At 51.0% G+C, this 19,201-nt stretch overlaps 1 protein-coding gene across 1 annotated transcript in view; it reads left to right on the forward strand.

Moving 5' to 3' along the window:
- Positions 1 to 19,201, forward strand: part of drosha (drosha ribonuclease III) — a 106,330-nt gene that overhangs the window by 23,083 nt on the left and 64,046 nt on the right. Inside the window, exons 11-14 of the mRNA XM_070879769.1 lie at positions 936 to 1,007; positions 3,535 to 3,616; positions 4,923 to 4,997; positions 10,489 to 10,658. Coding sequence (XP_070735870.1) covers positions 936 to 1,007; positions 3,535 to 3,616; positions 4,923 to 4,997; positions 10,489 to 10,658 — 399 coding nt within the window. The remainder of the gene's footprint in view (positions 1 to 935; positions 1,008 to 3,534; positions 3,617 to 4,922; positions 4,998 to 10,488; positions 10,659 to 19,201) is intronic.

Below are 19,201 nucleotides of genomic sequence, written 5' to 3' on the forward strand. Positions count from 1 at the left end.
TTCCCCAACATTGGGAACATTCTTCCTGCATCTAACCTGTCTAAATCCATCAGAATTTTAAACGTTTCTATGAGATCCCCTGTCATTCTTCTGAACTCCAGTGAATACAAGCCCAGTTGAGCCAGTCTTTCTTGATATGTCAGTCCTGCCATTCCGGGAATCAGTCTGGTGAACCTTCTCTGCACTCCCTATCGTCCTATCAAAAATGGTAACTTGAAGGCACTAAAAGTTGTGACACGGGACATTAACAAAACCAAACCAAGAACTAGGGTTTATTTCTAGAGGTACAGAATTGAAAAGTAGGGAAGTTATGCTAAACCTGTATTGAACCTTGGTTAGACCGCACTTGGAGCACTGCGTACAGTTCTGGTCGCCATATTATAAAAAGGTTCGAGAGGCACTGGAGAGGGTGCAGATAAGATTTACAAGGACGATGCCAGAAATGCGAGGGTATACATATCAGGAAAGGATGAACAGACTGGGTCTCTTTTCTCTTGAAAACAGAAGGCTGAGGGGTGACCTAATAGAGGTCTTTAAAATGATGAAAGGTTTTGATCGAGTGGATACAGAGAGAGTGTTTCCACTTGTGGGTTAGAGCATAACTAGAGGCCATCAATATAAGATAGTCACCGAGAAATCCAATCGGGGAATTCAGAAGAAACTCCTTTACCCAGAGAGTGGTGAGAATGTGGAACTCGCTGCCACAGGGAGGGGTTGAGGCGAATAGTATCGATATATTTAAGGGGAGGCTGGACAAGTATATGGGGGAGAAGGGAATAGAGGGTTATGCTGATAGATTTAGATGGGGAAAGAAGGACTGGTTGGGCCGAATGGCCTGTTTCTGTGCCCTATATCCTGTGTAATCCTTTGCATGCTTGTTATAACTCGATTGCTATATACCTGTAAATAATAATACATAAACTGTGTTTTTGCAGATTCCTTTGTGCAAAGTCATACGATTCAATATTGATTATACCATCCATTTTATCGAGGAAATGATGCCCGAGGTAAGTACTGATTATTGTTAAGAATAATTAACAGTTAAGAATGGATTATCGCAGCTTCTCAAGAGTCGAGCATTGGTGGTGATGTGAAAGATTAAGCTACTCAAAAAATATCAACCAAACCGGACAGTGGATCCCCGCCTCTAATAAACCATCAAGGAACCGAGCTTGTGTTTTCCAAGCTTCACGGAACCAATTGCCTTTTAACACTTGGGGGGCCGCACTTCTACACCGTCCCGTTTGGGGGCAGTAACTGAGGAGAAGGGGGAATTTCTTAGACCCGGGCCGGACCGAGAAATTGGGGTTATTGACCCCGAGAGGAATGGAAGAAACAGGAGCAGGAGTCGGCCATAAGGCCCCTTGAGCCTGCTCCGCCATTTAATAAGATCATGGCTGATCTGATCATGGACTCAGCTCCACTTCCCCGCCCGCTCCCCTTAACCCTTTATTCCCTTATCGCTCAAAAATCTGTCCATCTCCACCTTAAATATATTCAATGACCCAGCCTCCACAGCTCTCTGGGGAAGAGAATTCCACAGATTTACAACCCTCTAAGAGAAGAAATTCCTCCTCATCTCAGTTTTAAATGGGCGGCCCCTTATTCTAAGATCGTGCCCCATGTTTCTAGTCTCCCCCAGCAGTGGAAACATCCTCACTGCATCCACCTTGTCGAGCCCCCTCATAATCTTATACGTTTCGATAAGATCACCTCTCATTCTTCTGAATTCCAAAGAGTAGATGCCCAACCTACTCAACCTTTCCTCATAAGTCAACCCCCTCATCCCCGGAATCAACCGAGTGAACCTTCTCTGAACTGCCTCCAAAGCAAGTATATCCTTTCGTAAATATGGAAACCAAAACTGCACGCAGTACTCCAGGTGTGGCCTCACCAATACCCTGTACAGTTGTAGCAGGACTTTTCTGCTTTTTACTCTATCCCCCTTGCAATAAAGGCCAACATTCCATTGGCCTTCCTGATTACTTGAAGTGGGGCACAATGTGGGGAGCTCCATGCTCTCTCGGTGGGTGGGAGGAGGGGCACGACTGGGGCAGTAAGCGCTGTCGTTTCCCAGCACTATGCATAAGCAAAGGTACCACCCCCCCCCTTCCATTAAAGGGGTGGGCATGCTGCTAGTTCTGCAGTGGGGGGGGGGTGCGAGTGCGAGGGGGTCACCACGAGACCACCTGGGATGCAGGGTGTTGTGGCCGCAACATCCGGGGCGAAAATGGGTCGCTGTGCGCGCCAATGATGACATCACCACCCCGGGTCCTGCTGGTTGGTGCCTTTGCTAACTGCTGTGCAATTCCCTCTGCCCCCCTCCCCCGCCCCCCCCCAACCCCCCCCCACCGCCGGACGAGAAATCGTTAGCGCCCTGCTTCTTGGCTGAAACTAACCTGAATACGTTAACGTGAAGAATTATTTCATGATCCACACAGAAAAGGTTGACCAATCACTTTTGCAATAGTTTCTTCAAGTTTTTATTTGTTATCAGCCTTTCACAGACGGGCTGCTTTTGTGTTTATTATGATGACGGAAGCCTGTGGCTCAGTGGGCAGCACCCTCGCCTCAGAGTCAGGAGGTTGTGGGTTTAAGTCCCACTTCAGGGACTCGAGCACAAAAATCTAGGCTGACACTCCCAGTGCAGTACTGAGGGAGCGCCGCACTGTCGGAGGGGCAGTGCTGAGGGAGCGCCGCACTGTCGGAGGGGCGGTACTGAGGGAGCGCCGCACTGTCGGAGGGGCAATACTGAGGGAGCGCCACACTCTCGGAGGGGCAGTACTGAGGGAGCGCCGCACTGTCGGAGGGGCAGTACTGAGGGAGCGCAGCACTGTCGGAGGGGCGGTACTGAGGGAGTGCCGCACTGTCGGAGGGGCAGTACTGAGGGAGCGCCGCACTGTCGGAGGGGCAGTACTGAGGGAGCGCCGCACTGTCGGAGGGGCGGTACTGAGGGAGCGCCGCACTGTCGGAGGGGCAGTACTGAGGGAGCGCCGCACTGTCGGAGGGGCAGTACTGAGGGAGCGCCGCACTGTCGGAGGGGCAGTACTGAGGGAGCGCCGCACTGTCGGAGGGGCAGTACTGAGGGAGCGCCGCACTGTCGGAGGGGCAGTACTGAGGGAGCGCCGCACTGTCGGAGGGGCAGTACTGAGGGAGCCCTGCACTGTCGGAGGGGCAGTGCCGAGGGAGCACTGCATCTGTCGGAGGTCACGTGTTTCGGATGAGACGTTAAACCGAGGCCCCGTCTGCTCTCTCGGGTGGATGTAAAAGATCCCACGGCACTTTTTGGAAGAAGAGCAGGGGAGTTAACCCCGGTGTCCTGGGGCCAATATTTATCCCTCAATCAACATCACTAAAACAGATTATCTGGTCATTATCACATTGCTGTTTGTGGAAGCTTGCTGTGAGCAAATTGGCTGCCGTGTTGCCCACAACAGTGACTAGAATTCAAAAAAGTACTTCATTGGCTGTAAAGGGACGTTTGGTGGTCATGAAAGGCGCTATATAAATGCAAGTCTTTCTTTCTGATTTCAGAATTTCTGTGTGAAAGGATTGGAAATGTTCTGCTCGTTTTTATTCAAGGATATTTTGGAGCTGTACGACTGGAATATTCTTGGTAACGTGAAACGCAAACAAAAATTGTATCGTAAAGTAGATGGGGTGTGACCTTTCTGATTGTTAAATCCTATTAACATTCATTCACCACAAACCTTTTATGCTGTTTAGGATTCTTTAATCGGAGATTTTTTTGTGTGTCTGCTCAAAGTCAATCTCATTCATTCAATTAATTAATATAAAGTACTTTTCCCTACTTCTCATAAGAAATAGGAGCAGGAGTCGGCCATTCGGCCCCTCGAACCTACTCCGCCATTCAATAAGATCATGGCTGATCTGATCATGGACTCAGCTCCACTTCCCCGCCCGCTCCCCATAACCCCTTATTCCCTTATCGCTCAAAAATCTGTCTATCTCCGCCTTAAATATATTCAATGACCCAGCCTCCACAGCTCTCTGGGGCAGAGAATTCCACAGATTTACAACCCTCTGAGAGAAGAAATTCCTCCTCATCTCCGTTTTAAATGGACGGCCCCTTATTCTGAGACTATGTCCTCTAGTTCTAGTCTCCCCCATCAGTGGAAACATTCTATCTGCATCCACCTTGTCAAGCCCCCTCATAATCTTATACGTTTCGATAAGATCACCTCTCAATCTTCTGAATTCCAATGAGTAGAGGCCCAACCTACTCAACCTTTCCTCATAAGTCAACCCCCTCATCCCCGGAATCAACCGAGTGAACCTTCTCTGAACTGCCTCCAATGCAAGTATATCCTTCCTTAAATATGGAAACCAAAACTGTACGCAGTACTCCAGGTGTGGCCTCACCAATACCCTGTACAGTTGTAGCAGGACTTCTCTGCTTTTATACTCCATCCCCCTTTGCAATAAAGGCCAACGCTCCATTTGCGGCGCCATTTTTTTTTTCTTCCCATCTTACCGGTCGGGCCCGCTGTGAAACGTTGCCGTGGGATCCGGGCCACGATCTTGCAGCCCGGCGCTGCCGAGCATGTGGCGTCCTTCCCCTTCAACGGAAAGGGAGTGGGCGTTGAAACAGGTCAGCGCTCCGCGACCCGCCCGCATATCCCGCCCCGCGACACAGCGTTTCACTTCCTGTGAGGAGCAGTAACCCCAATTTCGCTGCCGGAGGGGGGAGGGGGGCGGGACCTCCGCGCCGGGCGCAGACCGTTACCCAGAGAGGTTACCGCCCCCTCCCCCCCCCCCCCCCCGACCGGGGCGATCGGGAATTTCGCCCCCCCCCCCGCCCCTCGCATATTTCCTGCGAGTTCCCCGCGCGCACAGTCCCGGTGGGAGATTGACCTGTGTGTGTGTGTGTGTGTGTGTAAATATGTCTTTCTGTTTCCCAGGTCCTGTATTTGAGAACGGTGCTCCATCCTGCCCACGGTTTCATTTCCTGCCCCGCTTTGTCCGATCGATACCGGGTGAGTGGCGGAAGTGAGGGAGCAGTACGGCACCGGCGGGAGGCCATTCGGCCCATCGAGTCTGCGCCGCCTCTTTCGAAGAGCGATCGCGTTAGTAATGAGTAAAAGATTGTGACTCATTTTTCATCGGCAGTCCCTCGGAATCGAGGGAGACTTGCTTCCACTCTTAAAATGAGTCCTTAGGTGGCTGAACAGTCCAATACGGGAATCACAGTCCCTGTCACAGGTGGGACAGACAGTGGTTGAGGGAAAGGGAGGGTGGGACAGGTTTGCCGCACGCTCCTTCCGCTGCCTGCGCTTGGTTTCTGCACGCTCTCGGCGACGAGACTCGAGGTGCTCAGCGCCCTCCCGGATGCTCTTCCTCCAATTAGGGCGGTCTTTGGCCGGGGACTCCCAGGTGTCGGTGGGAACGTTGCACTTTGGATGAACTTCAACAATTGTACATCCCTGTCTGGAGTAAAAATAAAATGGGGAAGGTGGCTCAACCGTGGCTAACAAGGGAAGTCAAGGATAGTGTTAAATCCAAGGAAGAGGCATATAAATTTGCCAGAAAAAGCAGCAAACCTGAGGACTGGGAGAATTTTAGAATACAGCAGAGGAGGACAACGGGTTTAATCAGGAGGGGGAAAATAGAGTATGAGAGGAAGCTTGCTGGGAACATAAAAACTGACTGCAAAAGCTTTTATAGATACGTGAAGAGAAAAAGATTAGTGAAAACAAACGTAGGTCCCTTGCAGTCAGATTCAGGTGAATTTATAATGGGGAACAAAGAAATGGCGGACCAGTTAAACAAATACTTTGGTTCTGTCTTCACGAAGGAAGACACCTTCCTGAAATACTAGGGGACCGAGGGTCTAGTGAGAAAGCGGAACTGAAGGAAATCCTTATTAGGCGGGAAATTGTGTTACGGAAATTGATGGGATTGAAGGCTGATAAATCCCCGGGGCCTGATAGCCTGCATCCCAGAGTACTTAAGGAAGTAGCCCTAGAAATACTGGATGCATTGGTGATCATTTTCCAACAGTCTATCGACTCTGGATCAGTTCCTATTTGAGGGTAGCTAATGTAACACCACTTTTTAAGAAAGGAGGGAGAGAGAAACCGGGTAATTATAGACCGATTAGCCTGACATCGGTGGAGGGGAAAATGTTGGAATCAATTATTAAAGATGAAATAGCAGCACATTTGGAAAGCAGTGACGGGATCGGTCCAAGTCAGCATGGATTTATGAAAGGGAAATCATGCTTGACAAATCTTTTTTTGCGGATGTAACTGGTAGAGTGGACAAGGGAGAACCAGTGGATGTGGTGTATTTGGACTTTCAAAAGGCTTTTGACAAGGTCCCATACAGGAGATTGGTGTGCAAAATCAAAGCACATGGTATTGGGGGTAATGTACTGACGTGAATAGAGAACTGGTTGGCAGACAGGAAGCAGAGAGTTGGGATAAATGGGTCCTTTTCAGAATGGCAGGCAGTGACTAGTGGGGTGCCACAGGGCTCAGTGCTGGGACCCCAGCTATTTACAATATACATTAATGATTTGGATGAGGAAATTGAGTGTAATATCTCCAAGTGCAGCTGACATTAAGCTGGATGGCGGTGTGAGCTGTGATGAGGATGCTAAAAGGCTGTTGGGTGACTTGGACAGGTTAGGTGAGTGGGCAAATGCATGGCAAATGCAGTATAATGTGGATAAATGTGAGGTTATCCACTTTGGTGGCAAGAACACGAAGGCAGAATATTATCCAAATGGCGGCAGATTAGGAAAAGGGAAGGTGCAACGAGACCTGGGTTTCATGGTACATCAGTCATTGAAAGTTGGCATGCAGGTACAGCAGGCGGTGAAGGCGGCAAATGGTATGTTGACCTTCATTGCGAGGGGATTTGAGTATAGGAGCAGGGAGGTCTTTCTGCAGTTGTACAGGGCCTTAGTGAGACCTCACCTGGAATATTGTGTTCAGTTTTGGTCTCCTATTTTGAGTGCTATTGAGGGAGTGCAGCGAAGGTTCACCAGACTGATTCGTGGGATAGCAGGACTGACATATGAGGAGAGACTGGATCGACTGGGCCTATATTCACTGGAGTTTAGAAGGATGAGAGGGGATCTCGTAGAAACATATAACATTCTGACGGGACTGGACAGGTTAGATGCAGGAAGAATGTTCCTGATGTTTGGGAAGTCCAGAACCAGGGGACATAGTCTAAGGATAAGGGGTAAGCCATTTAGGACCGAGATGAGGAGAAACTTCTTCACTCAGAGTTGTTAACCTGTGGAATTCCCTGCCGCAGAGAGTTGTTGAGGCCAGTTCATTAGATATATTCAAGAGGGAGTTAGATGTGGCCCTTACGGCTAAAGTGATCAAGGGGTATGGAGAGAAAGCGGGAAAGGGGTACTGAGGTGAATGATCAGCCATGATCTTATTGAATGGTGGTGCAGGCTCGAAGGGCCGAATGGCCTACTCCTGCACCTATTTTCTATGTTTATCAGGGAGGCTGTGAGGGTGTCCTTGTAATGTTTCCTCTGCCCACCTTTGGCTCGTTTGCCGTGAAGGAGTTCCGAGTAGAGCGCTTGCTTTGGGAGTCTCGTGTCTGGCATGCGGACAGTGTGGCCTGCCCAGCGGAGCTGGTCGAGTGTGGTCAGTGCTACGATGCTGGGGATGTTGGCCTGGTCGAGGACGCTAAGGTTGGTGTCCTGTCCTCCAAGGGGATTTGTAGGATCTTGCGGAGACATCGTTGTTGGTATTTCTCCAGCGATTTGAGGTGTCTACTGTACATGGTCCATGTCTCTGAGCCATACAGGAGGGCGGGTATTACTACAGCCCTGTAGACCATGCTATCACAAAAGATTGTGACTAGTACTGTGCCTGATACTGCCATGTAACTCGGGAATGAGTTTGCAAGTAACATGTACACTGGGCGTTATTTGATGTCGCATGACATGGGGACATTGATATTCCATTACTAAAAGAAAAGCAAAGTAGACCAAACTATGCTGCTTTCAATAAAGCATCCTGTGCCTCACATTCACTCCATTGTGTGTCAGCCAGTGGCTCAGTGGGCAGCACCCTTGCCTCTTGAGTCAGAAGGTTGTGGGTTCGAGTCCCAATCCATGGACTTGAGCACAAAAGTCTCGGATGGTACTCCCAGTGCAGTACTAAGCAACCAATTAAGCTGAGTGGTCTTTGATTTCTGTACATTCGATGTACAGCGGAAGGAGCGTGCGGCAAACCAGTCCCACCCACCCCTTTCCTCCAACCACTGTCTGTCCCACCTGTGACAGAGACTGTAATTCCCATATTGGACTGTTCAGTCACCTGAGAACTCACTTTTAGAGTGGAAGCAAGACTTCCTCGATTTCGAGGGACTGCCTATGATGATGATTCTATGTAACATCGTACCCGGTAATACTGCAGATCCTATTACACCGGCTAATATGACTCGATTCCATGCCTTAAATTGGATTTGCCCTTAACCTTACACCTGGCAATGCTACTTACAAATTGCTCCCCAGTTCCTCTTCGAAATAGTGCCGTGGGATCTTTGACCTCCACCTGAGAGAGCAGACGGGGCCTCGGTTTAACGTCTCATCCAAAAGATGGCCCCTCCGACAGTGCGGCGCGCCCTCAGCGCTGGCGCTCCCTCAGTACTGCCCCTCCGACAGTGCAGCACTCCCTCAGTACTGCCCCTCCGACAGTGCGGCGCTCCCTCAGTACTGCCCCTCCGACAGTGCGGCGCTCCCTCAGTACTGCCTCTCCGACAGTGCAGCACTCCCTCAGTACTGCCTCTCTGACAGTGCGGCACTCCCTCAGTACTGCCTCTCTGACAGTGCAGCACTCCCTCAGTACTGACCCTCCGACAGTGCGGCACTCCCTCAGTACTGCCCCTCCGACATTGCGGCACTCCCTCAGTACTGCCCCTCCGACAGTGCGGCGCTCCCTCAGTACTGCCCCTCCGACAGTGCGGCGCTCCCTCAGTACTGCCCCTCCGACAGTGCAGCACTCCCTCAGTACTGCCCCTCCGACAGTGCGGCGCTCCCTCAGTACTCAGGTTAGAGTGCTGCCCACTGAGACACAGCTGACACAAGGAGGTCTTCGGCCTTTCTCTCAATGACACTGTTGGAGTTTCTTTGATAGTCGGAAGGATCTTTTTTTAAAAGCACTCGTGAGGAAAGATGAAACAGTTCTCCCAAATTATCATTGTATTGAATCGATTGATTTGTCTCTGAGTTGGGTCTTGAACCCACAACCTTCTGACTCAGAGGCGAGGATGTTGCCCACTGAGCCACCGCTGGCACTCGGCTGCATCTGAATCCGTAAGAAGACAGCTCCCTCTCTCTCTAAGTTGTAAAATATGATTTGGAAGGTGGAAACTGGAAGAATCGAGTCACTGACGGTCGTGAAACACCAAGTATTCTTTGTAACCACATACAGCATAGTCGGCACAAAATGGCCACAGGGTTAAGAACATAAGAAATAGGAGCAGGAGTCGGCCATTCGGCCCCTCGAGCCTGCTCCGCCATTCAATAAGATCATGGCTGATCTGATCATGGACTCAGCTCCACTTCCCCGCCCGCGCCCCATAACCCTTTACTCCCTTATCGCTCAAAGATCTGTGTATCTCTGCCTTAAATATATTCAATGACCCAGCCTCCACAGCTCTCTGGGGCAGAGAATTCCACAGATTTACAACCCTCTGAGAGAAGAAATTCCTCCTCATCTCAGTTTTAAATGGGCGGTCCCTTATTCTAAGACTATGTCCCCTAGTTTTAGTTTCCCCCACGAGGGGAAACATCCTCTCTGCATCTACCCTGTCAAGCCCCCCCTCAGAATCTTGATAAAGGTTGGCCCTCCCTTATCTGGCACCACTCCTGGTCTGGCATGATTCTGGTGGTCGGGGGCACATGCGCAGAACGCGACCGACCCCCCCCCCTCCGACTTTGGGGCCACGCCGACACTTGACCCCCCCCCCCCCCACCACCTTCAGGCCGCTTACCTCCCCTCATCCGGGTCCCGAGGATGCCGGATAAGGGGAGGTTTAACCTGTATGTTTACGTGGTCATCCTAGGCGGTCCCTCGAACGATGATGACTTGCTTCCACGAGTTCCCAGGTGTTTCAGTGAAGGACCTAATATTCCGGATCCCGAACTACATCCTGAAGGGTGGAAGATGCCCTGTGCGTGGATTTTTTTTTAACGTGGGGTGACCGTTGCACACCAGCCACCACACGGGCTCGGCAGAGCTTGGTCTTGGTCCAGTGGCAAGTGGTTATATATTCTCCACGACATCACAAACACACGCTTACAAGATGGCTCCAACTCGGGAACTTGTCGGGTTGCTTTTATTGTACAAACAGCAGTGGCTGCATCACCGCAGCAGTCCAGTAGGTGGGGCAGTAGCCCACTGGATGGAGCTCGATGTTGCAGGTCAGTGTGACTCCGACACTGGTCCCTGGGCCTCCTCACAAGCTTGCCTTTTGTCTCCGTGTGCGCAGACAGTGGGAAGGAGGTGCTGTCAATGCACCAGGTCCTGCTCTACCTCCTGCGCAGCAGCAAGCCGCTGGTTCCCGAGGAGGAGATTGCCAACATGTTGCAGTGGGAGGAGCTCGAGTGGCAGAAGTACGCCGAAGAGTGTAAAGGGATGATCGTGACCCACCCTGGCATGGTACGTGTTCCGACTGAACTCTTTGTTTCTGTCGCATGCCACTTGTTCTCTCAGAGAGCGGCCAACTTTGTCAGCTCGGGAAAAGAAAGACTTGCATTTATATAGCGCCTTTCACGACCACCGGACGTCTCAAAATGCTTTACAGCCAATGAAGTACTTTTGGAGTGTAGTCACTGTTGTAATGTGGGAAATGCGGTAGTAATTTGCGCACAGCAAGCTCCCACAAACAGCAATGTGAAAATGACCCAGATAATCTGTTTTTTTTTGTTATGTTGATTGAGGGATAAATATTGGCTCCAGGACACCGGGGATAACTCCCCTGCTCTTCAAAATAGAGTCATGGGATCTTTTGCGTCAACCTGATGAGAGCAGATGGGACCTCGGTTTAACATCTCATCCAAAAGATGGCACCCCCGACAGTGCAGCGCTCCCTCAGTACTGCCCCTCCGACAGTGCAGCGCTCCCTCAGTACTGCCCCTCCGACAGTGCAGCGCTCCCTCAGTACTGCCCCTCCGACAGTGCAGCGCTCCCTCAGTACTGCCCCTCCGACAGTGCAGCGCTCCCTCAGTTCTGCCCCTCCGACAGTGCAGCGCTCCCTCAGTTCTGCCCCTCCGACAGTGCAGCGCTCCCTCAGTACTGCCCCTCCGACAGTGCAGCGCTCCCTCAGTTCTGCCCCTCCGACAGTGCAGCGCTCCCTCAGTACTGCCCCTCCGACAGTGCAGCGCTCCCTCAGTACTGCCCCTCCGACAGTGCAGCGCTCCCTCAGTACTGCCCCTCCGACAGTGCAGCGCTCCCTCAGTACTGCCCCTCCAAGAGTGCAGCGCTCCCTCAGTACTGCCCCTCCGACAGTGCTGCGCTCCCTCAGTACTGCCCCTCCGACAGTGCAGCGCTCCCTCAGTACTGCCCCTCCGACAGTGCAGCGCTCCCTCAGTTCTGCCCCTCCGACAGTGCAGCGCTCCCTCAGTACTGCCCCTCCGACAGTGCAGCGCTCCCTCAGTACTGCCCCTCCGACAGTGCAGCGCTCCCTCAGTACTGCCCCTCCAAGAGTGCAGCGCTCCCTCAGTACTGCCCCTCCGACAGTGCTGCGCTCCCTCAGTACTGCCCCTCCGAAGAAAGACTGGATCGACTAGGCTTATATTCACTGGAATTTAGAAGAATGAGAGGGGATCTCATAGAAATATATAAAATTCTGACGGGATTGGACAGGTTAGATGCAAGAAGAATATTCCCGATGTTGGGGAAGTCCAGAACCAGGGGACAGTCTAAGGATAAGGAGTAAGCCATTTAGGACCGAGATGAGGAGAAACTTCTTCACTCAGAGAGTTGTGAATCTGTGGAATTCTCTACCACAGAAAGTTGTTGAGGCCAGTTCGTTAGATATATTCAAAAGGGAGTTAGATGTGGCCCTTACAGCTAAAGGGATCAAGGGGTATGGAGAGAAAGCAGGAATGGGGTACTGAAGTTGCATGATCAGCCATGATCATATTGAATGGTGGTGCAGGCTCGAAGGGCCGAATGGCCTACACCTGCACCTATTTTATATGTTTCTATGTTTTTTGCTGCTGTTGTCGTTTGTCGGTTCTGAGGTGTTTCTTCAACCTGTTGTACCTCTGCGATGTCCCCGCCTTCTCGTTCTGCTTCTGTTGTTCCAACCTGTTGTTCTCAGCTCGTACATATATATCCATGTGATTATACACATCTCCTGCTGGGCTGCGTACAGTTAATGCATCTGGATGAGTCTCGATGGCTGTGATGATGGGTCTGGATCTGTTTGGGTGACCACAACTTACACTCGGAATCGACAGGGCAAAAGATAACTCCTTATCTTTTGTACCCCGTTATCCAAAAATGCACGCCTTGTGGGACCCTTTGTTGTCCTGGGTTTTCGCAGACTTGTAGTCTCCATAGGGAACTGGTTTTTCCCCTCCGGCCAAAGAATCCATGGGATCCTCTGCTTGATTGTATCGAAACCCTTTGTCTCGATGTTAATCGGGTCTCGCTCCTGACCGCAGAGATTGCATTAATCAGTTATGAGCCACCCCCTGCCCAGTGCTGCCAATCTTTCTCCTGCCCAACAGTCCCACAGGTTTTCTTTAAACCATCGTGAAATGTGTAAATCTTACAGCTTGCCAGCTTTTAAGTGCAAAAACCGCACCTGTACGATATATTGAATGGGCTGTGTAGTGCAGTATTTAAAATAACCACTCAACACCAGTTCTGGGTTCGAAGATTCAAGTAGAATCAAAGAGCAAGTTATTATTTAAATGGAGAAAGATTGCAAAGTGCCGCAGTACAGCGGGACCTGAGGGTACTTGTGCATGAAACACAAAAGGATAGTATGCAGGTACAGCAAGTGATCAGGAAGGCCAATGGTATCTTGGCCTTTATTGCAAAGGGGATGGAGTATAAAAGCAGGGATGTCTTGCTACAGCTGTACAGGGTATTGGTGAGGCCACATCTGGAGTACTGCGTGCAGTTTTGGTTTCCATATTTACGAAAGGATATATTTGCTTTGGAGGCAGTTCAGAGAAGGTTCACTTGGTTGATTCCGGGGATGAGGGGGTTGACTTATGAGGAAAGGTTGAGTAGGTTGGGTCTCTACTCATTGGAATTCAGAAGAATGAGAGGTGATCTTATCGAAACATATAAGATTATGAGGGGGCTCGACAGGGTGGATGCAGAGAGGATGTTTCCACTGATGGGGAAGACTAAAACTAGAGGGCATGATCTTAGAATAAGGGGCCGCCCATTTAAAACTGAGATGAGGAGAAATTTCTTCTCTGAGGGTTGTGAATCTGTGGAATTCTCTGCCTCAGAGAGCTGCGGAAGCTGGGACATTAAATAAATTTAAGACAGAAATAGACAGTTTCTAAACGATAAGGGGATAAGGGGTTATGGGGAGCGGGCAGGGAAGTGGAGCTGAGTCCATGATCAGATCAGCCATGATCTTATTAAATGGTAGAGCAGACTCGAGGGGCCTTATGGCCGACTCCTGCTCCTATTTCTTATGTTCTTCTGTTCAAGGGGAAGCTTGCTAAGGACATGCGGGGGAAAGGAATAGAAGGACATGTTGACAGGGCGAGATGTGTCGGAATTATTTACCACATTCACGCCTGTCACGTTAGTTGTTTGATTGGGGTTCGTAGACCTAAATCCACATTTAACAGAAAGCCACACAGATACACTATCTCTCAAACAGATCTTTTATTTTAACAGCGAACGCACGGATTAAATAAGAACCCAACTTAACCTGTCCTGGAGTCTTCCAAGTGTCCGGCGGCCAAAACGACGATCACTTGAAGTCTGTAGGAATCTTTAAATGTTTTCTCTCCGTTAGATCGGGAAAGGTTTGTCCCGGCCGACTGCAATTAAATAAAAACTCGGTGTTGCGACCTTTCTTAATTGTTTGTGCTCAGCTTGTTCTTGTGGCTCTCACGTGTCATTCATTTATAGGCAGTCCTTCGGAAGACTTGCTTCCACTCTAAAAGTGAGTTCTCAGGTGACTGTACAGTCCAATATGGGAATTACAGTCTCTGTCACAGGTGGGACAGACAGTGGTTGAGGGAAGGGGTGGGTGGGGAGTCTGGTTTGCCGCACGCTCCTTCTGCTAACTGCGCTTGGTTTCTGCATGCTCTCGGCGACGAGACTCGAGGTGCTCAGCGCCCTCCCGGATGCTCTTCCTCCACTTAGGGCGGACTGGTCTTTGGCCAGGGACTCCCAGGTGCCGGTGGGGATGTTGCACTTTATCAGGGAGGCTTTGAGGGTGTCCTTGTAACGTTTCCTCTGCCCACTTTTGGCTCGTTTGCCGTGAAGGACTTCCAAGTAAATATAGAAACATAGAAATTTACAGCGCAGGAGGCCATTTCGCCCCATCGTGTCCGCGCCGGCCGACAAAGAGCCACCACTGCCCTTGGTCAGCAGCCTTAAAGGTTACATATAAACCCATGAACAATGACGGAAAGGCAAAGAGCACCTGGCCCAACCAGTCTGCCCCACACAACTGCGATACCCCTTTTACTGAAACATTCTACACTTCACCCCAACCGGAGCCATGTGATCTCCTGGGAGAGGCAAAAACCAGATAAAAACCCAGGCCAATTTAGGCAGAAAAAATCTGGGAAAATTCCTCTCCGACCCATCCAGGCGATCGACACTAGTCCAGGAGATCACCCTGGCCGTAATCTATTCCCTGCAGTACTTACCATTATATCTGCTCCGTCCAACAAAAGGTCATCCAGTCTAATCCCAATTACCAGCTCTAGGTCCATAACCTGCAGGTTTAAGTGCTCATCCAACCATCTCTTAAAAGTGGTGAGGGTTTCTGCTTCCCCCACTCTTCCAGGCAGCGAGTTCCAGATCCCCACAACCCTCTGCGTAAAGAAGCCCCCCCGCCCTCAAACCCCCTCTAAACTTTCCACTAACCATCTTAAAACTAAGAATAGAGCGCTTGCTTTGGGAGTCTCGAGTGGGCATGCAAACAATGTGGCCTGCTCAGCGGAGCTGATCGAGTGCGGTCAGTGTTTCAATGCTGGGGATGTTGGCCTGGTCGAGGACGCTAACGTTGGTGCGTCTGTCCTCCCAGGGGATTTGCAGGATCTTGCGGAGACATCGTTGGTGGTATTTCTCCAGGGACTTGAGGTGTCTGCTGTACGTGGTCCATGTCTCTGAGCCATACAGGAGGGCGGGTATTACTACAGCCCTGTAGACCATGATCTTGGTGACGGTTTTGAGGGCCTGGTCTTCAAACATTCTTTTCCTCAGGCGGCTGAAGGCTGCACTGGCGCACTGGAGGCGGTGTTGGATCTCGTCGTCAATGCCTGCTCTTGTTAATAATAGGTTCCCGAGATATGGGAAGTGGTCCACATTGTCCAGGGCCGCGCCGTGGATCTTGATGACTGGGGGGCAGTGCTGTGCGGCGAGGACAGACTGTAGGAGAACCTTTGTCTTACTGATGTTTAGCGTAAGGCCCATGCTTTCGTACGCCTCAGTAAATACGTGGACTATGTCCTGGAGTTCAGCCTCTGTGTGTGCGCAGACGCAGGCGTTGTCCGCGTACTGTAGCTCGACGACAGAGGTTGGGGTTGTCTTGGACCTGGCCTGGAGACGGCGAAGGTTGAACAGCTTCCCACTGGTTCTGTAGTTTAGTTCCACTCCAGCGGGGAGCTTGTCGACTGTGAGCCAATCCACGTTCGGACCGGGGTCAAGCAGGGCTGCGTCATCGCCCCAACCCTCTTCTCAATCTTGCTCGCTGCTATGCTCCAGGTCACAATCTCGTATGTACACCTCAGTGATTGGCTCCTTCAGGCATGGCTTTTCCCCTGGTTGTTCGTGATTGGTTCAAAGTTTAGTGAGGTTTACTGCACCATGCGAAACATAGAAAATAGGTGCAGGAGTAGGCCATTCGGCCCTTCGAGCCTGCACCACCATTCAATATGATCATGGCTGATCATGCAACTTCAGTACCCCATTCCTGCTTTCTCTCCATACCCCTTGATCCCTTTAGCCATAAGGGCCACATCTAACTCCCTTTTGAATATATCTAACGAACTGGCCTCAACAACTTTCTGTGGTAGAGAATTCCACAGGTTTACCACTCTCTGAGTGAAGAAGTTTCTCCTCATCTCGGTTCTAAATGGCTTACCCCTTAACCTTGGACTGTGACCCCTGGTTCTGCACTTCCCTAACATCGAGAACATTCTTCCTGCATCTAACCTGTCCAATCCCGTCAGAATTTGATATGTTTCTATGTTGCGGATTAACGAGGGTCTTCTCTCAAGGCAGTGCTGGTCAGTTCCGCTGGCCTCATAGCAAACCCAGATCTGTCCTGGGTTACAATGGCTTCTTTTGTCAGAGTAATGTCTGTTCAAAATGTTCCTCCATATTCAAGTTCTCAACTTGCGTTTTAGAGTGGTAATAACCATCATTAAAAGTTCTGTTTTGCAGTAAAGTTCTTGACGTTAGCAGGGATGTCCGAATTACCTTTCCCTTCAGATGAAGGAAGATGAGGCTCCTGTTTGCAACGTATAAAATTCTGACGGGGTTGGATAGACTGGATGCGGGGAGGATGTTTCCCCCGGGGCTGGGAAGTCTAGAACAAGGGGGTCACAGTCTCAGGATACGGGGTTGGAAATTTAGGAGCGAGATGAGGAGAAATGTTTTCACTCGGAGGGTGGTGAACCTGTGGAATTCTCTACCACAGAAGGCTGTGGAGGCCGAGTCACTGAATATATTTAAGAGGGAGATAGATCGATTTCTAGAAACAAAAAGGCATCAAGGGGTATGGGGAGAAAGCAGGAATGTGGTGTTGAGATAGAGGATCAGCCATGATCATATTGAATGGCGGTGCAGGCTCGAGGGGCCGAATGGCCGACTACTGCTCCTATTGTCTATGTTTCTAAACACTGGCATGGCCCTGTCCGTAGAATCATAGAATGGTTACAGCACAGAAGGAGGCCATTCGGCCCGTCGAGCCCGTGCCGGCTCTCTGTAAGAGCACCTCAGCCAGTCCCACTCCCCCTCCCCGCCCTTTCCCCGTAGCCCTGCAAACTGTGGGGCCGGATGGCTTGTTTCTGTGCTGTAAAAATCGATGTAATTTGACAAACCCAAAATCTGGAACGAGGGGCTAATTAAATGACAAGACAGGAATGCAGTTTGGAGACCTAATTAAAGCTGGAACCTGGAACAGCGAGACAATTCAAGCGCATTATAATTTAACTGGAGAAAAATTGCAAAGTGCCGCAGTACAGCGGGACCTGGGGGTCCTTGTGCATGAAACACAAAAAGTTAGTCTGCAGGGACAGCAAGTGATCAGGAAGGCCAATGGAATGTTGGCCTTTATTGCAAGGGGGATAGAGTATAAAAGCAGAGAGGTCCTGCTACAACTGTACAGGGTATTGGTGAGGCCACACCTGGAGTTCTGTGAGTAATGAGTGTTTAAAAATATTCCAATGAAGTGTCGTGTTTTTATAGCTTAAAGGTGTGGCACTGCCACATAATGTGGCCAGATTCATTTTTGGCTTTCGAAACAGTATCTGGTGGCAAGATGCAAATAATTATGGTCCTGGAGCTAACATCAGTGTGACTGAGTGGTGCAACAGATGCTGTTGCCCCTGGGTGTTACTTTAAACAATCTCTCCTGGGCCCAATATCTATCCCTCAATCAACATAACAAAAAACAGATTATCTGGTCATTATCATATCGCTGTTTGTGGGAGCTTGCTGTGCGCAAATTGACTGTAATCTACTTTAACATAAAAAGCAGAGTATAGTTTCTTCAGAGTTTGGTCTGCAGATTTGAACGTAGGCACGCGTTCAACTCTTTGCGGTTTATCGCGTCTCAAACTTAACACAAGTTTATTTATTTTTTCTTTACACACTGATCGCTTTATTCAGTCAGTGCACCGTCCTTCAGCCGATTCATGCGCACACAAGTTTACATTCCTCTACAACATTCGTACACCAACGTTCCTCTGTGTAGGCTGGAATGCCCTTATTGAACATCCTATCGGCAGGAATCCCAGGATCAGTCCTATGGTCCGGAAACTGTTCACTGGAACAATCTGACTGTTGCTGAATGAACTCTGTCTCGCGCTCGCTCACCAACTCCCCCTCCTCTCTTTCCCCCCCCCCCCCTCCTATCTTCCCCCCCCCCCATCTATCTTCCCCCCCCCCCCCCTCCTATCTTCCCCCCCCTCCTATCTTCCCCCCCCTCCTATCTTCCCCCCCCCTCCTCTCTTTCCCCCCCCTCTCTTCCCCCCCCTCCTCTCTTCCACCCCCCTCCTCTCTTCCACCCCCTCCTCCTCTCTTCACCCCCCCTCCTCTCTTCACCCCCCCTCCTCTCTTCACCCCCCCTCCTCTCTTCACCCCCCCTCCTCTCTTCACCCCCCCTCCTCTCTTCACCCCCCCTCCTCTCTTCACCCCCCCTCCTCTCTTCACCCCCCCTCCTCTCTTCACCCCCCCTCCTCTCTTCACCCCCCCTCCTCTCTTCACCCCCCCTCCTCTCTTCACCCCCCTCCTCTCTTCACCCCCCCTCCTCTCTTCACCCCCCCCTCCTCTCTTCACCCCCCCTCCTCTCTTCACCCCCCCTCCTCTCTTCACCCCCCCTCCTCTCTTCACCCCCCCTCCTCTCTTCACCCCCCTCCTCTCTTCACCCCCCCTCCTCTCTTCACCCCCCCTCCTCTCTTCACCCCCCCTCCTCTCTTCACCCCCCCTCCTCTCTTCACCCCCCCTCCTCTCTTCACCCCCCTCCTCTCTTCACCCCCCTCCTCTCTTCACCCCCTCCTCTCTTCACCCCCTCCTCTCTTCACCCCCCTCCTCTCTTCACCCCCCTCCTCTCTTCACCCCCTCCTCTCTTCACCCCCCTCCTCTCTTCACCCCCCTCCTCTCTTCACCCCCCCCTCTCTTCACCCCCCCCCTCCTCTCTTCACCCCCCTCCTCTCTTCACCCCCCTCCTCTCTTCACCCCCCTCCTCTCTTCACCCCCCTCCTCTCTTCACCCCCCTCCTCTCTTCACCCCCCTCCTCTCTTCACCCCCCTCCTCTCTTC

Source organism: Pristiophorus japonicus, chromosome 5, assembly GCF_044704955.1.
Source record: "Pristiophorus japonicus isolate sPriJap1 chromosome 5, sPriJap1.hap1, whole genome shotgun sequence".
Lineage (NCBI taxonomy): Eukaryota > Metazoa > Chordata > Chondrichthyes > Pristiophoridae > Pristiophorus > Pristiophorus japonicus.